The sequence below is a fragment of the Girardinichthys multiradiatus genome, chromosome 19 (assembly GCF_021462225.1).
Source record: "Girardinichthys multiradiatus isolate DD_20200921_A chromosome 19, DD_fGirMul_XY1, whole genome shotgun sequence".
Classification (NCBI taxonomy): domain Eukaryota; kingdom Metazoa; phylum Chordata; class Actinopteri; order Cyprinodontiformes; family Goodeidae; genus Girardinichthys; species Girardinichthys multiradiatus.
In genome coordinates, this window is record NC_061811.1 from 5,585,995 (window position 1) to 5,607,330 (window position 21,336).

At 39.8% G+C, this 21,336-nt stretch overlaps 2 protein-coding genes across 3 annotated transcripts in view; both read right to left on the bottom strand.

Moving 5' to 3' along the window:
- Nucleotides 1-154: 154 nt before the first annotated feature.
- Nucleotides 155-2,107, bottom strand: nkl.4 (NK-lysin tandem duplicate 4). The gene is made up of 5 exons (XM_047345812.1): nt 1,358-2,107; nt 1,194-1,273; nt 778-855; nt 542-696; nt 155-448 (listed from the first exon to the last, which is right to left on the bottom strand). Exons 1-5 carry the CDS (start codon nt 1,404-1,406, stop codon nt 370-372), a joined length of 441 nt encoding a protein of 146 aa, XP_047201768.1. The 5' UTR covers nt 1,407-2,107; the 3' UTR covers nt 155-369.
- Nucleotides 2,108-12,950: 10,843 nt separating this feature from the next.
- Nucleotides 12,951-21,336, bottom strand: part of stac (SH3 and cysteine rich domain) — a 54,464-nt gene continuing 46,078 nt past the window's right edge. For both annotated transcript variants that reach the window (XM_047345927.1, XM_047345926.1), the window contains one exon: nt 12,951-17,015. In XM_047345927.1, the coding sequence (XP_047201883.1) occupies nt 16,917-17,015 (99 nt within the window). In that variant the 3' untranslated portion in view covers nt 12,951-16,916. The remainder of the gene's footprint in view (nt 17,016-21,336) is intronic.

The following is a 21,336-nucleotide window of genomic DNA, read 5'->3' on the forward strand; positions in this document are numbered from 1 at the left end:
TCTGTCCGTATGTCATCCTCTGCCAGATGGGACGGATATCTCAAATAAGAAACGATACTAACCGTTTGATCTGCCACCAAAGACCTCAGAATAAGTTTGAGAGGGTGAACTTTTCTCTTCATCAGTGACTCAGTGAGAAATGGACACAATGATGTCAAACTAAAGCGACTGCTCTGTCAGGTTTATTTCAGAAAAATATTTTTTAGCAGTCCACAAAATGGACATGAAAATAAAACATGACACCCATGAGTAAAATGAAGCTAAACATGTTTGATTATTTGTTGTTTACATTTGTGCAGCTGCTGAGGGTCTTAGTCCTGCAAATAAAAGCAACATTTAAGTTTCTGGTCTTCATCTCAGCACAGGATGTCAAGGGTCTTCACTGATCACGATGCGTTGGGATTCTTCTTCGTTTGGATAGAAGATCAGGTCCAACTGCTCCTTTGCCCTAAAGAGATCAACAAAAATGAGCAAAATGAAGTGTTGCAGGAAAAACCTAGATCCCACAATGCCCTCTATTAGATGATCTGCAGTGACTGACTTGCACGCTCCTGTGTTGACACAGATCGTTTTCACATCGTCGGTGGTCGTCAGCTCCTCAATCAGGAGTCCAAGGGACTTTTTCACAAAATTGTGGCACTTTGATTTTAGGAGTCCGAGCTCATTGCAGACAACTTTCAGCTTTGACTGAATGGCCTGCAGAAACAAAAATGACATGAGAGCTTTCTCTTCACACGGCTGCTGAGATGTTGCATGCACTGGTGTTGAACTTTTTACCTCTGCAGTGGCGTTTGGTCCAATAATTTTTTTCACCTTGTTCAAAGCCCACTTGCATCCCCAGCAAATCCCTGGGAGCTAAAAAAAAGTTAGAAAAGTCCTCAAAATAAGAATTTAATCATAAATCCATCATTAAATATATTTTACCTCACAGAATTACTTCAGGGTTTCATGTAAATTATCTTTAATTGTTCAGTAAATGGAAGCATTTGACACCCAACTGAAGCAGTTTCATGATAGAATCTCATGCTCCGAAATAAACGCCCCTTTAAGTTTTAGTCTGATGCATTAAAATGTACAGATTGAAAGAACATCAAGAGATACAAGACAGAAGATTGAAAGAAAAAACATACAGATAGAAATTTATTCTAGAAACTTTGATAATCTTTTGCATTTGTTAATTTTTTAATCCTTACCCCTTGTGCCTCTACAAAGGGTTCTCCCAGCTTGTCATCATCGATTGTGACCCGTAGACTTCTTCCAGACAGCGTCCAGACTGTGAAGAGGTTGAACAGATTACCTGTAGATATTTGAGCAACTAATGTATTTCGAGCAAAAAAAGTGTTTGGAGAAGCCTCACCAGAACATGCCAGCAAGATGCACAGGAGGAGGAATGAGCAGCTCTTCATTGCTGACTACAAGCTGTGTCCTCTGCATGCATGGAGCAAAGTTAGTGGAAATGACACATTTATACCTGACCAAGGTAAGGGGGGTGGATGGGGCAGGACATGCAAGCAGCTTGCCACAGGCAGTGGTCACAGATTAGCCCACCCCCTAACACCTCCTCCCCCTATCATTTGCAGTCACATCAGTCATTGCGGTTAAAGGAAACGCAATTATTAATTCACCTATTATTAATCACTTTAACTGTCTTCTGACTGTCTTTATGTTTAAGATGAAACAGAAGTCTTTTAATAATGAACGATGTCATTTAATTTGACACTGGTTACTCAATTGAATAGAGATTTAAAAAAGCTAACTCCCTGTGATTTTCTTCTCTAAACTCTAACATTTTGGAATATAAGTGAGATTTTTGGCTGAAACCATCAACATTTTTTACACATCCAAAGCTGCAGTTTCTGAGTGTGTTTTTTTCATGTCCACCCACTTGATGTTCATGTCTTCATATTACAACATGTTGCCTGTTTGTTGTAGTTATTCTTGCCTTGAGTTAAAATGACCAACATTTTATTATCCTTACCCTTTTTACCTCTGCAAAGGGTTGGTTGTGAGTGTTCAGTGTCATGTATGTGTGAGTTTTACATTTAGGGAAGCATTTTCAGTTTTTGCTGGACCTTCTATGAGTTATGAAGCTGTTTGTTCACTAATGCTGTGTAACAAACCTCTGAGGCTGGTTGCACTGGATTTAATTTAGGGGCATCAGGGCTGAATACAAATGCACACCACACTTTTCAGATTCTTACTTGTAAAGACAATGTTTTGAATCATGTTTTCTTTTCTTTTCTTTCCACTTAACAATTATGCACTACTCTGTGTTGTCCCTTGTATAGAAGACTCATGGAGAGTTTTATGGATGCTCATTTTTATTAGATAAGTGTATTAAACAGTTTATAATTTTTATTTCATGATCAGGTCTTTCTCTAGTGATCTATATGCATGGTTCATGGAGAAGAGGTCCAGCCTGCAGCGAATACCGCAGATTTTGTTTTATGCTACACCTCCAGAGGTGCACCCGTTTTGGTAACCATCTGATCAAAAAGTTCATCCCTGCCTGCAGCTGAACTCACAGACCTCTGACAGACCAGGTTTCCACAGTGAGCATTTTTGTGGCGGGTTCCACGCAGTGAAAAGGTACCGACTGTGCGTTGAACATCAAGGTTCATTATGTGAAGAAGAAAATCATTGATAATCATCTACTTCCATGATCTAATTGACCTTCTTCAGACGCTGCATAAGCCATTAATCCAACCGCCCTGGTTTGTTTCTTATTATTGCTTCCTGTAAATAAACCCTTTTTATTGTTGAGACCTGGATCCAGTATATGGGTCAAAACCTCCTAGATTTATGACAATATTAACTTATAGTCTACTTTTTCTCTCCCTAATTCTGGCTTTTAGAGCTAGTCTGAGAAATGTTGGTCATTGTTAAATGTCAGTCATTTCTACCGCTTATTCCATAGTGGGTCGTGGGGGAGCTGGTGCCTATCTGCAGCAGTCTATGGGCAAGAGGCGGGGTACACCCTGGACAGGTCGCCAGTCCATCGCAGAGCAACACACAAACAACCATGCACACACTCTTTCATACACCTAGGGGCAATTTAGAGTGACCAATTAACTTAACAGGCATGTCTTTGGACTGTGTGAGGAAGCCAGAGTACCCGGTGAGAACCCACGCATGCACGGGGAGAACACGCAAACTCCATGCAGAAAGACCCCCAGCTGGGAATTGAACCAAGGACCTTCTTGCTGCAAGGCAACAGTGCTACCAACTGCGCCACCGTTCAAATTGTTAGACTCAGTTGTCACATAAAACTGTAGTGAATCAGAAAATTATTCACCTTTTAATGTGTTTGAAATATGGACTTTTTCAGACAATGATAAAAGTCTAATCAGGCTAGTCAGTCACATGACTTTACTAGTCTAGTAAATGTAAGTAAAGTAAGTAAATAATAAATAACTAGAATATTACCCTATAGTTGCATGCAACACTTCTACTTGGTCTCTCTACAAAACAGATAATTGCTCTTCTAAGTTTTACTTCCTATCCAGAAATAAAGATTCATAGATTACTTAACTATCATCTGCAGCTGTTATAGTTTCATCTAACTCTGAGCAAACACATGCAGGTCCCACAACCATTGTTCTCTTCCTGAATTGTAACATGTTTACATACACCTTCATAGCTTAAATCTGCAGCAAAAACAGCAGAAAAATAATGTTTTACTCACCAGAGATGCTCAGTTAAAGCTAAATTTATTATCTTTTATTTATCTATTTTTATTTTTTCTATTTCCATGTTGGGCTTCCTCTGAATACCTCATGTATGCATTCATTTCCTGTTCTTGAACATTTAAATCAACTTTAGAGATGAACCTAAGCTTTAAGAAGTGCATCTTCAAGACCCACTGAAACTGAACCCGAATCCCTTGGTTTAGAACAAGATCAGTAGCATCTGTTGTGAAAAGTAGCTCTTTTATTATTTAATTCAAGCTTATTTAATTAAAGAAGCTAAGCTGAATTAAAACTAAGTCATGCTTTATGAAAAGAAGCAAACTGTACCTATTAATGAGCCTGTAAAAGTGTCGCAGTGAAGTTCTCAAAGATAAGCACAGACAGAAGATTAAAGATCACACAATGCTCTGTTACTTGAACTGCTATGACTCACTTGTGCACTCCTGTTTTGACACAAATCTTTTTTATATCGTCAATGGTCATGACCTCCTCAACTAGTAGTCCAAATTTGTGGCATTTTAATTTAAAAAGTCCCAACTCATGTTTTAAGTCATAACCATGTCACCTGACACTGCCAACATGAGATTTTTTTTTTATCTTAAGCTGTGAATGGCTGTAAAACCAACAGGGGAGATGAATCAGACCAGTAGGGGTTAGAGGAGCAAAATCTGATGTTAACCCTTCTGTTTAGTGTTTTTATGCCTAATTCAGATTGCTTCTTTCACTTCCTCAGGCAACCCATCCACCCACCATTCCCTGTTCAAAAACAGGCTTAATGTAGTTATTCCTGTTTCCAGGGACTAAGAAATGTCATGGTAAAGAGAAATGAGATCAAATTGAGACCTTGTGCAACGCCTCAAACAGGAAGTTTCCCTTTACATTTTACATACAGGAGTGACACCTTCCCCCACAGATGCTGTTTGAAAGACCTTTCACTTAAAAACTGGCTCAGAGCTGATCTGGTTAGCTGCGCTTCCCTCCTTCATGAGGCCACTAAAGGAGCCATAAGCCCTCTTCTTTTTCTTAACATAGAAGGTACTCCTGGAATGGTGCTTCTGTGGTTTTTTTTGTGTGTGCTCTGTTATCTCAAACCTCCAATCAGTTGTGGCAGATGGCTGCTCACAGATAGTCGTTCTGCTGGAGGTGTCTTCCTGTTAAAGAAGATCTTTTCATTCCATTGTAGCTGCATGCATGCTCGGTATGAGGGATCGCTGCAAACTCAGTGACATGATGCCATTGACCATCCACTGTTGCTACATTTTCATCCAGAAGGAGTGAATGCTGCTAGTCAATGACTCAATGCAATGTGCCAGGTTTCAGACAGAAAACTTTTTATTAATTTCAATAATAAACTGAACTTGACTTCATTGTTTGATTACTAGGGTCAGAACATATGTAATTGACTTTGAATCTGTCTGTATGATTGGATTTAATTTAATTTTTATGTAAGGTGCCTTGCATAATAAACTGAAGTGAACTGCAATATTTACAGGAGTCAATGATGATGATACCGAAATGATGGGTTGCCCCTCTCTTTAATTTGTATCATTCCACCCTGCAGAAAGCCAATTAGACATCAAGGAGAACAACAACTAACAACCAGAAAGAGCCACGAGGCAACAACAAAAAAAAAGATTTTCTTTACGAAAGGAAAGTCAGGCATTTAAAAAAGAAAAGAAAAAAATGATAGGAAGACAAAAATAATTGAGGGACTTCTTACTCAGATGAGGTGAGCAGCAAAACTATTGAGCAAATAGCAGTCTGGTAATCTATTGAAGCAGTCATTTCTGCCAAAGGATTCCCGACCAAGTATTGAGTGCATAACTGTACATGATTATTTGAAGGTTGACGTTTTTTGTATTAAAAACACTTTTCTTTTATTGGTCGGATGAAATATGCTAATTTTGTGAGATAGGAATTTTGGGTTTTCATGAGCTGTATGCCAAAATCATCCGTATTAAGACAATAAAAGACCTGAAATATTTCAGTTAGTGTGCAATGAATCTAAAATATATGAATGTTAAATTTTCATCATGACATTATGGAAAATAATGAACTTTATCACAATATGCTAATATTTTGAGAAGGACCTGTATCATGATTCATCAGGGGCAAAGGTTGTAAAATCTTGTACTTGTTTGGATTTGAATTTGTGATGCAGCACCTCTTCTTTTCACAGCTCTGTAAACTATACAGCAGCATTTGTGCAACAGCCTTTTACACCACTGAAACTCTCACATTTTAGATGTGTGAAAGGAGGATGTGTATATGTGGTTTTACTATGAATTTGTCTTCCATGGGTTAACTTTTTCACGAATGACTCAATTTGAGTAAATCCCAGGATTTCAAACATAAATTTTATAGAAAACTTGCTTTCAGTTTGACTTTTCATCTTTATAGAGCCTTTGTTCCCCTGCCCTCTTCAGCTAACCAGTTGGATTTTATGACTTCGACAAAATTAACTCTTAGTACAGCAAAAAGTTACATTGACATATTGTTTATATTGAAGCCATCTCCAGGTGCATTAGACTCTCTTATAGGAGACACGATGGGTCCTTGAAGATCCTCTTATTTCCTTTTTGTCAAAACTGTTGAGGCATTACTGCAAGGCTCAATACTGAATATTCATTATCTCATAATATGATGAATCTTAAGCACTCACCACCCACTTTGTTTGGTAGGGTTAGGGTGGGACGTTCCTCTAGCTGTTGTTTTTTTTCGTCTTTCCCAGCAACAGCATTAATTATAGCTCATCTCACTAAGAGCAGAGTTGACACAGAGTCACAAAGTCATTGTCAGGCCACCATTAAATCCTTTCATGACAAAATAAATAACCTGCTGAAACTTACTAACAATAAAAGCAAGTATAAGCTTTAACTAATAAAAACTTTTTGCTCTAACAATAGTTAAGAAACCGGTTTGAGATTAAATGGTGTGATATGATGGTGTCCTCCAAAGTTCCCTGCAGAGACACGGTCTCTACAAGCCGAGTCTGAAGGAAGGACATCCTGCCTCTTCCACATGGCCCCCAGAGGGACCGGATATGGGGGGAACAGCGCGCTAATGTTTCTTTGCTGGCAAAAAGACATAAACTCTTCAAACTCGATCCAAGGGTGTCATAAGATCACGCGATCATATGCACAAATTAAGTACTGATGAATTATTGTTGAAAGAATCCGGTATTCATTCATAAAAGGGAAATTAAGGTATAAGCATTGCTTGACTTGCTCTCTGAGGCCTGCAGAAGCAAACTGTGCTCCAAAGTTCCCTGCAGAGACATGGTCTCTACAAGCCGAGTCTGAAGGAAGGACAACGGCCCGCATCACCATGGTTACAGTAACTGTGCAGTTGGTTGGCGGACAGAACGAGCCGTCTTTCATCCACAGCTACGGAGGTCCACGGAGGTTTCTTCAACGTCGTCGTCGCCCGGACGACTCCTCCTCAACACAATTCAAACGAGGTTAGAGTTTGGACAGAGAGATATTTAGGATGAAATGATGTAAACATTTTTCATTTTATGAAGTTTGGTTTTGTTTGTGTTGAATTCAGCTATCTTGGTGCTAGCAGAATATCTGCAGCACACAGGTTGTGTTCTTTGTTTGTATGTTTTTAAAGTTAAGACAAACTTTACGTGAAGGGTGATTTTAAACAGAAGATTGATCATAACGCGCCGTCCGCGCTTATTCATTTTAACCCTTTTATTGACGGTATTTTAAAGGTGTGTGTTTGATTCTGGTGCTAAGCTATCAGCTTATTTGTTAGCTTTAACTGCTAACAGGTAAGGCCATGTGCTTACTGCCAAATAATATTTACCCAGAAAGGTTTAGTTTTCAATACAGTAATTAATGTGTCCCTAACATCATTTTACTAAATTTGATAACTAAGTAAACGCCATTAAGCCCCATTTCTCCAGAAAGATTTGGCTCTTTTCCAAAATACTCAATAATATTTCTTTAAATATTATTTCAATAAATAAAGGCAGCTAATGAGACTGTTGAGAATTAGTCATCCAGAAGGTTGGTTTTATTCAGCAGATCATTCTTTAAATATTATTTTATTAAAATAATGTTTTAGCAGATCTTGCATTGTGAATGGTTGTCTAAAGGTTTGCCAATTATTTTCTAAGTTGGTTCCAAGACCAACTTAACTTCATTTCCAGATTCTTCAAGATAATCCTTGGTTCTCAAACATAAACATTGCATGGTAATGTTGCATCACTCTTTTGGTCATGATTTCTAATCATCTTTAATCAACTTGTTTATATTGTTCATAGCCCATTAGTCTTCGTTATTCTTTAATTCTGCTTGGTAGTTTAGTTGGATTGTTTTAGCAAAGTAAAGAGTTTGTTGATTGAAATATGTTTGACTTTGAGTTGACTTATTTTTGTTAATAAATTCTTGTATTTTAAGAAATTGTGTGAATTCATTCCATATATGTGCAGAGTTTATGCTGTTCAATAATGTCAGAGCTCGTCTCACACCTTTCTATTTTGTCCTAATACCATCGCCTTAATGGGCTGGTATTCACAGGACAATCCTTAACAGACCGAAATATTATTTGATAAAATATTAAAATACTGATATTAAATATTAAATAATATTCTCAGATTCATAATCACAACATAGCCAACAAATCTGCGACAACTGTGTGACGCTGTTATATCAATATGGACCCAGATCTCTGAGGAATGTTTTCAACACCTTGTTGAATCTTTGCCACAAGGAATTAAGTAAGTTCTGAAAACAAACAGGGTACAACCCAGTACTAGCACAGTGCACTGAATAAACCTGACAGTGAATGTATAAAACATCCCTTAGCAGACAGTTTGTTTTAGTTAATATGAAATGCTGTGATTAAAATCCCATTTCTGTGACATTCTCCAGCATCAGAAAGGAAGACCTTTCTTTCTGTTACCTCATTGGCTGTGAGATGTCACCTGACACAGACATTACCTAAAAGAATCAGCTTCTGACAGGCTGAGCAGTAGATCTAACCTTGGAATAAAACATCCATCCAAGTAGGAGATCAGACTCGACCAAGTCACCAGGACCTATGTGGTCTTTGGAGCTGTGGCTGCGATAAATGTTGGTTTTGCATTGTACAATACTCCAGCTTCATCCTATTTTCTGTGAAGTTCCTGCAAAGAGTTTGGTATTGTTAACCCACCAAGACACTGAGTTGCTAAGCATCACTCAGTGACTTTCTTCACACATGTCACCGGGTTCCAAGTCCAAAGTGAGGAATTTCTGGAGGTCCCAAAAGCCAGAACCAGGATAGGCCTGCCTCCCTTATCTTTTGAGGAGTGATCCCTGGGGAGACAGAAACCCTACAAGAGCAACTTTCCCTTCAGCCATGATAAGGAGTGAGATGGCACAACCACGGAGCAGGAGTAGAAGTGATTTGGACAAAGTGAACAGTTGACCATCAGTAAGGGTATATGTTTCCTATTCCTGAAATTCTGGTCCAGTTCATTGAATGTCCAGATTGTTTCTGCAACTTTGACTTCCTTCCTTTGTCCATCACCCAAGCTTTTTCACCTCAAAGTTACGTTTGGGTATCCAATCCATGAATTAGACCATACAAATAACAGTATTCCTCTTGTCTTAATAATATTCTGCATCAGAGATTTAAATATATTCTTGATAACATTTAGCTTTTATTCAGCTTCATTTCATAGAAAAGAAGCTGAATTCCTTTCTTTAGGTCAGAAAGTAGTAGTGTGTAGTAACAATTAGTCATTTGTCTTGTTTACTTAGTTTAATTGTATTGACTTTGACTTATATCTATGAATAGACAGAATATTAATCATACACATTATTTTTTTATTGATGTTTACCCCCTTGGAAATATTTAATTCCTGCTTCAGAAGGGATCAATAATATTGATTAATAAAGAGACTGGCCTGATATTTGATAATAGATAAGCCTAGCATACATTGAAGTCATTTAACGTATGTCATACCAGCTACCCAAGGCTGACTGCATGGGGTGTTCCTGCCATCCACAAAATATTGCAAAATAAGAGATTTTGTTGATCTTAGTGAAGCTATTTTGACCTGATAAATGATTTATTTGGTGTAATTTATATTGGATGTGGCTGATAACTACAAAGATTAATACATATTTTGGTGGGTCTTATCAGACTTCATTTCTGATTAAGTTAGAGGACCCTACCAGTATGTTTTATATTTTGAGAAAAACACAGACAGGGTAGTTTAAAGGTGAAAAAAGCAAAACAAAGCATTTTGGGTGTTAAACAAAAGATTGTTTAGTGCAGATCAAATGTTTTTCCCCTCTCAGATATTTCAGATCATAAAGCAATTCTAATATCAGACAACCTCAGTTAATAGAAAATGCAGGTTTTAATTATTGCTTTAATTTATCAAGAGAAAAATGCTTTTCAAACCATCCTATGTGAAAAAGTGATTGCCTGCTCTTGTTAAATCATGATTTACCTGGTGTTAACCTTATTTTATGGTTCAATTTCACTGTGTCTCAGTGCCACACCCATTCCTGGATGTTCCCAGATCCGCAGAATCTGCAGAAGCTGTCTGACAACATGAAGTAGGCCAAAATACACCAAAAAGCAACAGATCATTTCTGTGGTGGAAACAGAGGCTGGGGACTCGGGGTTGGACTCTTTCATCACCCAGGCTGAAGTCACCGAGGTGGTTAAAAAGCTCCGCGGTGGCAAGGCTTCGGGGGTGGATGAGATCCGCCCTGAGTACCTCAAGTCTCTGGTTGTTGTTGGGCTGTCATGGTTGACACGCCTCTTCAACATTGCGTGGCGGTCGGGGACAGTGCCTCTGGCAGACTGGGGTGGTGGTCCCCCTTCATAAGAAGGGTGACCGGAGGGTGTGTTCCAACTACAGGGGGCCATCCGGTCCCTGTACGAGCGGAGCAGGAGTTTGGTTCGCATTGCCGGCACTAAGTCGGACCTGTTCCCGGTGCATGTTGGACTCCGGCAGGGCTGCCCTTTGTCACCGGTCCTGTTCATAACTTTTATGGACAGGATTTCTAGACGCAGCCAAGGGCCGGAGGGGTTCGGGTTTGGGGACCAGTGGATTTCGTCTCTTCTTTTTGCAGATGACGTGGTCCTGTTGGCCCCTTCTAGCCAAGACCTACAGCATGCGCTGTGGCGGTTCGCAGCCGAGTGTGAAGCGGCTGGGATGAAGATCAGCTCCTCCAAGTCCGAGGCCATGGTACTCGACCGGAAAAGGGTGGCTTGTCCTCCTCAGGTTGGAGGGGAGTTCCTGCCTCAAGTGGAGGACTTTAAGTATCTCGGGGTCTTGTTCACGAGTGAGGGAAGAATGGAGCGGGAGATCGACAGACGGATCGGTGCGGCTGCCACAGTAATGGGGGCGCTGTGCCGGTCCGTTGTGGTGAAGAGAGAGCTGAGCCAAAAAGCAAAGCTCTCAATTTACTGGTCGGTCTACGTTCCTACCCTCACCTATGGCCATGAACTTTGGGTCATGACCGAAAGAACGAGATCCCGGATACAAGCGGCTGAAATGAGCTTCCTCCGTAGGGTGGCCGGGCACTCCCTTAGAGATAGGGTGAGGAGCTCGGCCATCCGGGAGGGGCTCGGAGTAGAGCCGCTGCTCCTCCACATCGAGAGGAGCCAGTTGAGGTGGCTCGGGCATCTATACCGGATGCCTCCTGGACGCCTTCCTCGGGAGGTGTTCCAGGCACGTCCCACCGGGAGGAGGCCCAGGGGACGGCCCAGGACACTGGAACTGGAGGAGGTGTCTGGAGAGAGGGACGTCTGGGCGTCTCTGTTGAGTCTGCTGCCCCCGCGACCCGGTCCCGGATAAGCGGAAGACGACGAGTACGAGTACATGAAACTATACTATGAAAACTGTTTTACATTTTTTCAGGTTATTTTTAATCTGATATTTAAAAATTATTGATGATTTGAAGCATGTAAGCATGACAAAAAGGGTTAAATACAGTAAATTTACTAATATCTGTTGATACAGAAAAGCTTGTTTTGAGTCTGAGCAGAGAAGGAAAACCAAATGTTTGTTCATGTCAAGTTAATATTAATGCAAATTGTAATTGTATTTTCATCTATTTTTATTTCAAACAATGTGAAGTCTTGATGAGTCAAGTTCCTGGATCATTGTGGTTATAAATGCTTCTGGTCTTATCATATCTGTTTCTTGCTTTGATGATCTCTTGCATCTCTTGGGGTTTTTTGAAAGGGTTTCCATCATGACTCTTCATTTCCTGTGTCAATTCTGCAATATTACTTCTGTCAGCTTTGCTCTCCGATGCTGTTTTCTTCATTGTTTGCAGCACGGTTTCCCTTCTTTGCGCCTAGTTATCATTTTTGTCATGCTGCACCTGTTTGTAAATTATATTTTTTGACACAGTACCTTTGCACAATGTACTTTTTTTGCATTAAGTTTTTTTGTTTTATTACTTGTGTCAATCACAGGATTCCAGGCTGAACTTATTTCCTGAACCTCTGTTACTAAAAAAAGCAAATTCTCATAATCTAAAACATTCCATGTTATTTTTTAACTAAATTCAGCACTTTGTTATGGATTTTGTGCTCTACTTAATTTGTATTCTTTTAGATGACAAGAATTTACTGTTCTTGTTCATTTTCTGATCAAGCTCGTCTCCTGGTCCAGAATCTCTCATGATTCTACAGATTCTGCAAAGTTCATCGACTGCTCTTCATTCCAGGTGAGAAATTAAACACATGTAAAGATATCATACAATCCCTCCTAAAAGTACCAACCTCTTCCATTAAAACCTTTACCTAGAAATGCATTGTCATCTTACAAGTTCCCAGGTCAAAGCCAGCAGACCAATTTATCAGAGTCATTGGAAAGGTCAGCAAAGCTTCTATGTAAAGAAGTAATTGCCCCTAAACTATAACTGGTTGCGCTGCCATAAATGTAACAACTGCCATCAGGTGTTTGTGAAAAGTGGTAATTGCCCCTTTGAGATCATCCTTTCATTCAGGAATCCACGTGTATTTATTCCACATCGCGATCAAATGAAAGGTCCCGACACAGAATAGGGGATTGAGATCACCCCATCAATATTACACCTTTCCCATCTTCTCAGGAGGTAGTAATAAACCTGGAACCACTATGAACTGTGATGGGTAAATTGGGACTGTGGCGTAGTACAAAGTAAAGAAAGCAGCAGCAGCTGCTGTTCCAACATATCGCCCACCAATGTCAATCTCATATGAGAAATATGTTGAGCATCAGAATTTAATGCAAATAACATGCTGAAGACAATAAGAAAAAACGTTGGTTGTATTTGAAGCACTGACCAGATTTAGACAGTGTACATGACAAACATGGCACAGAAATCAGCCCTGGGGAAATCCATCCCTCCATTTTCTATACTCTCTTATCCTTTCCTGTGTGCGGGGCAAGAGGCGGGGTACAACCTGGACAAGCAGCCAGTCCATCACAGAGCAACCCAGAGACACACAGGACAGACAATTATGCACGCACACTTTTACCTAAAGACAATTTAGAGAGACCAATTAAAGGGGGGATGGGGGATGTTTGTGGTTGTGTGTTTATTCTGAGTTATGATGTGAAAAGGGCTGATTAGTATTTTACATTGCTGATGAGCAACTTTGGCTCACTCTACAAAACAGATTTAATTCAGCCACACTGCAGGTTTTTATTGCTTGAAAGGCCATTTTAAAGTTATACCACAGTATGTTAATTGGATAAGGTCCAGACTTGGACTAGGCCACTTCAAAACTTTATCTAGTTGTTTTGAGCCTTTCATAGCAGGACTTGCTTGTGTGCTTTGGATGATTGTTGTGCTGCATAACTCAGGTGAGTGTAAGCTTGAGGTCACAATCTGATGGTCAGACACTGACCTTCCAGATTTTCTGGTAGAAAGCAGAATTCATTGTTCTATGAGTTATGGCTCCTGTAGCAACAAAGCAGCCCCTCACCATCAGACTATCACTAATGTTTGGTATTATATGTGAGGCTCTTTTTCTGAAATGTCGTTAGTTTTACAAAAGATATTATGGGATTTAGCTTTCAAACGTTCAACTTTTTTCTCGTAAGTCCACAGAATATTTTCCCAAGAGTCTTGGGGACCATCAAGATGTTTTTTTGGGTAATGTGAAACAGGCTTTGTGTTCTTTTTGGTCAGCTATGGGTTTGCCCTGGGAATTCAATTTTTAGAGTCAATTTTTGCCCAGTGTCTTTCTTATTGTTAAATCATGACCTCTGACCTTAACTGAGGGAAGTGAGGCCTGCAGAGCGTTAGATGTTGTTTTATGTTCTTTTGTGACCGCCTGGATGAGTCGTGGATAAGTAATTTAGGTAAGCTGGCCCCTCATGGTAAAGATCACCACGGTTTCATGTTTTTTCCATTTGTGGATATTGGTTCTCATTGTGGTTCTCTGGAGCCTTAGAAGTAGTTGTGTAACCCTTTCCAGAATTACAGATATCTGTGACTTTTTTTCTCATCTGTTCTTGAAGTTCTTTAGATCAGGCCATACGTTGAGTATTTAGTATTTTTGTGTCTTATTACTAAATATCTACCAAAACACATTTTCAAGCTAATTTTTAGCATACTTCATGTTGCCAGACATGTTCTATTCAAGGCCTGGTCTAATTGATGCCTGGATGTGGCAGTTAGTTTTTACATAGGACCAGGTTGGTTTGGATAGCTTTTCTCCCTAAAATGAAATCATCATTTAAAAGAAGTTTTTGTGTTTACTCAGGTAATCCGATAATGAAAATTAAAAACACGTTGTTTGATTATCCTAAAAGTCTGAATGACAAAAAAAAGCAAAAACAAAAGAGGCAAGTACTTTCACAACACTGTAGTTTAAGTACCTGATGTCTTTGAGAAAAGAAACAAAAACACCATAAAGCATCTTAACATTAAAACAAGGAATCATATAGAAATAATGTTTAAGACAGGTAGAGCTGGCAGACTATATATAGAATGGAGGCATTGCACCTTACACTGGGTATTTAGGCAGACAGATGTGTATCCCTTTATAGTACAGAGTGGATGTACTAATCTTGGGCCAAATGCATTTCTTGGATTTGGGAAAGTTTTATGTAAATCTTGATTAAATATTTTGTCAAGCAAGGTGTTTCAAGGTTTTTCTTTAGATAAATTCAGCTTGATCTTTTACCAGACCATACTGAGGGCAATTTATGTGGCCCAACAAAACAAGGAACACATTTTAGGTAGTTGGTGGCAGTTTGTTACATCAAATCAAACATGCAGAAAATAGTACAGTGTGACATGCATACTGTTTTACATACACCAACAAGGTTATTTCCAGTGAAAGTTTAAGTGTAAACAGAATTCAATTAATAGATCATGTGTCGGGATTTTGCTGTATGTTTTGTTTTTAAATGAAAGCCATTTTCATTTAACATGCATGTTCTTTAGGTCTGCAACTTCAGTTCAGTTTTAAAGAAAACACTGCACACATTGGTGAGAAATGTCACGTCTTCAGCTAATAACTCTTTGGCAAAATAAATAGTAAAACTTTATGCCTGTGATACTAATGTTTGGGACAAGAAGTGGACAGAACAATGACAAAAGCTGCCATATGTCCAAAAGAAACCAGGCTCTGTGACTGGAGGGTCAAAGGGCTCATGGTTTTCAGCTCAGTATGGTATAATTAAATAAGACCAATGATAGTGGCCAGTGTTTAAATGCACAGCTACTGTATATTATGACTACTTTCCTTAACATATATTGGACAGTGTTACAGCTGTGTTCTTTACATGAGTTACATTTAGGGTATTGTGTTGATTTTTCTTGTTTACATGTTAGAATGCAGTTTCATTACTCTCTCATGCAAAGGCCCATTCCACTCAAACTACTCCAAATGAAGAGACTCAATCAATTTTCTAGTTTTTACCCCATTTCCTTTTTGCTTACAACCATCCTGATGTGTTGACAACATGCTGGAACAAGTAGCAGGCAGCAGTTTATGTCTTGAGAAAGGCTGTAGGTTGAATGATTCAGTTAACATGCTCGGTCACATTTCATTAAATTACAATTTCAACCAAAAATGTATTTATTGATCTTATTTTATCTATTTAGGCAATATCTATGTCTGATTTTGGCACTGCTTGACAGGAATGTCCTTAAAAACCATGTCTATTCTCATGACCCTCAGTTACATTGGGTATGACAGCACAGCTTCCTCTGTCCCCCTTTTTTCCATAATTTTATATTGAATACAAAAAATTTAATAAAATTGGTGTTTGCCTGATTTTGCAGATTTTCTGCTTTAACAATTCGGGGGCTCGTCCAGGATCATATTTAATCGATTACACTCTGAACAGAATGTTTATGGGGAGTTAACAGAAGATAATATTTCATGTAAACATTAGGGTCTTTAATTAATTTACATTAATGTTTGGAAATGTTTCTGAATAATTTGGACCCTGTGAGGGTCATATCGGAAAAAGAGATTTTTTTGGATTTAGCGACTATATCCACACATTCTTGTCTTGCTCTTTCTGTTTAATTGTTTCTGAGCTATTACTGCAGAAACATGTGGTTTTGTTGAAGGTTAGGTTAAACGGTTAGGAACAGTGTCCAGATGAGCAGATGTATAAATATGTAATAACAAAATACATAAACGTTTAGAACAAACCAAGGTTTAAACATTGCCATTCTCTTATTGTAAAGAGACATATTTAGAGATTTATATTGCTGTGTGGGATTAGTAGAAGGCCATACAAAACTACACTTACTATTCTTACTACTGTACAAATGCAACATTTATGTGTAAAATACAATAGTACAAAAGCCTTGGGACTAAAACTATGTAAGAGGGGAATCCTGTTTATGTAGTAAAAGCTGTAAAAATAATCATTTCAAAGAGCAGTTATCTATGTTTTTACACTTCAAGCTATTTTTTTATATGAGTAACTGCTTATAGTAAAATGGACTACAGAAAAAAAACAGGCTCTATAAATTAAAAGTAAAAAACAGTGACACAGTGATCTCCTGTCTCCTTGCAATCAGAAAGCAGTTTGATGACACAGCATCTTCTTGAGTAGGACTGTCTGGGCTGGGGTTTTTCTGAGCTTTTGGTGCCAAAACCATCATTGCTTTTATAAAATCCAGTCTGTGACGATGTGAACACCTCACTTCCTGCACTGTCTGGTCCTCCACCTCTGGTCCTCCATCCTGGTGGCTGACCCAGCCTCCCTCTTTATCCCTGTAATCCTTTCTCAGAGTCTTTGTCTCAGATGATTTCCAGGACATCACAGGGCACATAGCCTCTCTTCTTTCCAAACGCCACCCTGATGAAACCGCCGCGCTCACCCTCACTGCTCACACAGATCTACACCAGATGAGAAATCATCAATTAATGGCTGGAAAAATCCAAGTAGTATACCAGCTGCTTTAAAACATTAGGTGCTGTGGTTTCTACATTTTGCAATTTGGACAAATTTATGCAAAATTTACCTTTTACACTAACATCCTAGATTTAAAATTTGTGACAGTTGTCTTACTTCAACTGTAACGTTCAAGAAAGGCTGTGCTATATAGGAATATATATATATATATATATATATATATATTATATTCAGTTAATTATTTGTCAGTTATAATCATCAAAAATTAAAAGAAATAAACATTTGAAATATATCAGTCTGTGTGTAATGAATGAATATAATATACAAGTTTCACTTTTTAAATGTGGAATTACTGAAATAAATCAATTTTTTCATGATATTCTAATTTTATGACCAGCACCTGTATATACATGGGTTGGACAATGAAACTGAAACACCTGTCATTTTAGTGTGGGAGGTTTCATGGCTAAATTGGACCAGCCTGGTAACCAGTCTTCATTGATTGCACGTTGCACCAGTAAGAGCAGAGTGTGAAAGTTCAATTAGCAGGGTAAGAGCACAGTTTTGCTCAAAATATTGAAATGCACACAACATTATGGGTGACATACCAGAGTTCAAAAGAGGACAAATTGTTGGTGCGCGTCACTGCCAAGGACTACCGAACCATTCTTGAGGACCATGTGCATCCAATGGTTCAAACATTGTATCCTGAAGGCGGTGCCGTGTATCAGGATGACAATGCACCAATACACACAGCAAGACTGGTGAAAGATTGGTTTGATGAACATGAAAGTGAAGTTGAACATCTCCCATGGCCTGCACAGTCACCAGATCTAAATATTATTGAGCCACTTTGGGGTGTTTTGGAGGAGCGAGTAAGGAAACGTTTTCCTCCACCAGTATCACGTTGTGACCTGGCCACTATCCTGCAAGAAGAATGGCTTAAAATCCCTCTGACCACTGTGCAGGACTTGTATATGTCATTCCCAAGAGGAATTGACGCTGTATTGGCCGCAAAAGGAGGCCCTACACCATACTAATAAATTATTGTGGTCTAAAACCAGGTGTTTCAGTTTCATTGTCCAACCCCTGTATACAGGTCCTTCTCAAAAAATTAGCATATTGTGATAAAGTTCATTATTTTCCATAATGTCATGATGAAAATTTAACATTCATATATTTTAGATTCATTGCACACTAACTGAAATATTTCAGGTCTTTTATTGTCTTAATACGATGATTTTGGCATACAGCTCATGAAAACCCAAAACTCCTATCTCACAAAATTAGCATATCATTAAAAGAGTCTCTAAACGAGCTATGAACCTAATCATCTGAATCAATGAGTTAACTCTAAACACCTGCAAAAGATTCCTGAGGCCTTTAAAACTCCCAGCCTGGTTCATCACTCAAAACCCCAATCATGGGTAAGACTGCCGACCTGACTGCTGTCCAGAAGGCCACTATTGACACCCTCAAGCAAGAGGGTAAGACACAGAAATAAATTTCTGAACGAATAGGCTGTTCCCAGAGTGCTGTATCAAGGCACCTCAGTGGGAAGTCTGTGGGAAGGAAAAAGTGTGGCAGAAAACGCTGCACAACGAGAAGAGGTGACCGGACCCTGAGGAAGGTTGTGGAGAAGGGCCGATTCCAGACCTTGGGGGACCTGCGGAAGCAGTGGACTGAGTCTGGAGTAGAAACATCCAGAGCCACCGTGCACAGGCGTGTGCAGGAAATGGGCTACAGGTGCCGCATTCCCCAGGTCAAGCCACTTTTGAACCAGAAACAGCGGCAGAAGCGCCTGACCTGGGCTACAGAGAAGCAGCACTGGACTGTTGCTCAGTGGTCCAAAGTACTTTTTTCAGATGAAAGCAAATTCTGCATGTCATTCGGAAATCAAGGTGCCAGAGTCTGGAGGAAGACTGGGGAGAAGGAAATGCCAAAATGCCAGAAGTCCAGTGTCAAGTACCCACAGTCAGTGATGGTCTGGGGTGCCGTGTCAGCTGCTGGTGTTGGTCCACTGTGTTTTATCAAGGGCAGGGTCAATGCAGCTAGCTATCAGGAGATTTTGGAGCACTTCATGCTTCCATCTGCTGAAAAGCTTTATGGAGATAAAGATTTCATTTTTCAGCACGACCTGGCACCTGCTCACAGTGCCAAAACCACTGGTAACTGGTTTACTGACCATGGTATCACTGTGCTCAATTGGCCTGCCAACTCTCCTGACCTGAACCCCATAGAGAATCTGTGGGATATTGTGAAGAGAACGTTGAGAGACTCAAGACCCAACACTCTGGATGAGCTAAAGGCCGCTATCGAAGCATCCTGGGCCTCCATAAGACCTCAGCAGTGCCACAGGCTGATTGCCTCCATGCCACGCCGCATTGAAGCAGTCATTTCTGCAAAAGGATTCCCGACCAAGTATTGAGTGCATAACTGTACATGATTATTTGAAGGTTGACGTTTTTTGTATTAAAAACACTTTTCTTTTATTGGTCGGATGAAATATGCTAATTTTGTGAGATAGGAATTTTGGGTTTTCATGAGCTGTATGCCAAAATCATCCGTATTAAGACAATAAAAGACCTGAAATATTTCAGTTAGTGTGCAATGAATCTAAAATATATGAATGTTAAATTTTCATCATGACATTATGGAAAATAATGAACTTTATCACAATATGCTAATTGTTTGAGAAGGACCTGTATATCCTTTAATGAACCTTCTCATTTTAAGCATCAGCCCCCTAAGGGGACAGAACACATTAATGTGTATGTTGTCTCTGAGCACATTCTCCCCTGGGTCTGTATGAATGGAAAAGAGAGTCAGCAGGTCACAGATTCATCTTGCTTTGTTGGTTTCATCCCCACTGGGGCCTGCTTACTTAAGGCATCCTCAGTGTCTTGAACACAACATGCCCTGGGTAGCATTGTGGGAAAAGAGATGCTGGTCTGAGATCTGCTGTCAACCCAAGATTATAATTTAACAATAACTCCTGAGAGGAATTGTCTGTCAACTCCAGATGAACTTTTCCTTAAACAAGTGTATGCAAGGGAGTTGGAGGAAGCTAATACAGGTCCTTCTCAAAAAATTAGCATATTGTGATAAAGTTCAGTTTCTATAATGTAATGATGAAAATTTAACATTCATATATTTTAGATTCCTTGCACACTAACTGAAATATTTCAGGTCTTTTATTGTCTTAATACAGATGATTGTGGCATACAGCTCATGAAAACCCAAAATTCCTGTCTCATAAAATTAGCATATTTCATCCGACCAATAAAAGAAAAGTGTTTTTAATACAAAAAATGTCAACCTTCGAATAATCATGTACAGTTATGCACTCAATACTTGGTCGAGAATCCTTTTGCAGAAATGACTGCTTCAATGCGGCGTGGCATGGAGGCAATCAGCCTGTGGCACTGCTGAGGTCTTATGGAGGCCCAGGATGCTTCGATAGCGGCCTTTAGCTCATCCAGAGTGTTGGGTCTTGAGTCTCTCAACGTTCTCTTCACAATATCCCACAGATTCTCTATGGGGTTCAGGTCAGGAGAGTTGGCAGGCCAATTGAGCACAGTGATACCATGGTCAGTAAACCAGTTACCAGTGGTTTTGGCACTGTGAGCAGGTGCCAGGTCGTGCTGAAAAATGAAATCTTCATCTCCATAAAGCTTTTCAGCAGATGGAAGCATGAAGTGCTCCAAAATCTCCTGATAGCTAGCTGCATTGACCCTGCCCTTGATAAAACACAGTGGACCAACACCAGCAGCTGACACGGTACCCCAGACCATCACTGACTGTGGGTTCTTGACACTGGACTTCTGGCATTTTGGCATTTCCTTCTCCCCAGTCTTCCTCCAGACTCTGGCACCTTGATTTCCGAATGACATGCAGAATTTGCTTTCATCCGAAAAAAGTACTTTGGACCACTGAGCAACAGTCCAGTGCTGCTTCTCTGTAGCCCAGGTCGGGGGAATGCGGCACTTGTAGCCCATTTCCTGCACACGCCTGTGCACGGTGGCTCTGGATGTTTCTACTCCAGACTCAGTCCACTGCTTCTGCAGGTCCCCCAAGGTCTGGAATCGGCCCTTCTCCACAATCTTCCTCAGGGTCCGGTCACCTCTTCTCGTTGTGCAGCGTTTTCTGACACACCTTTTCCTTCTCACAGGCTTCCCACTGAGGTGCCTTGATACAGCACTCTGGGAACAGCCTATTCATTCAGAAATGTCTTTCTGTGTCTTACCCTCTTGCTTGAGGGTGTCAATAGTGGCCTTCTGGACAGCAGTCAGGTCGGCAGTCTTA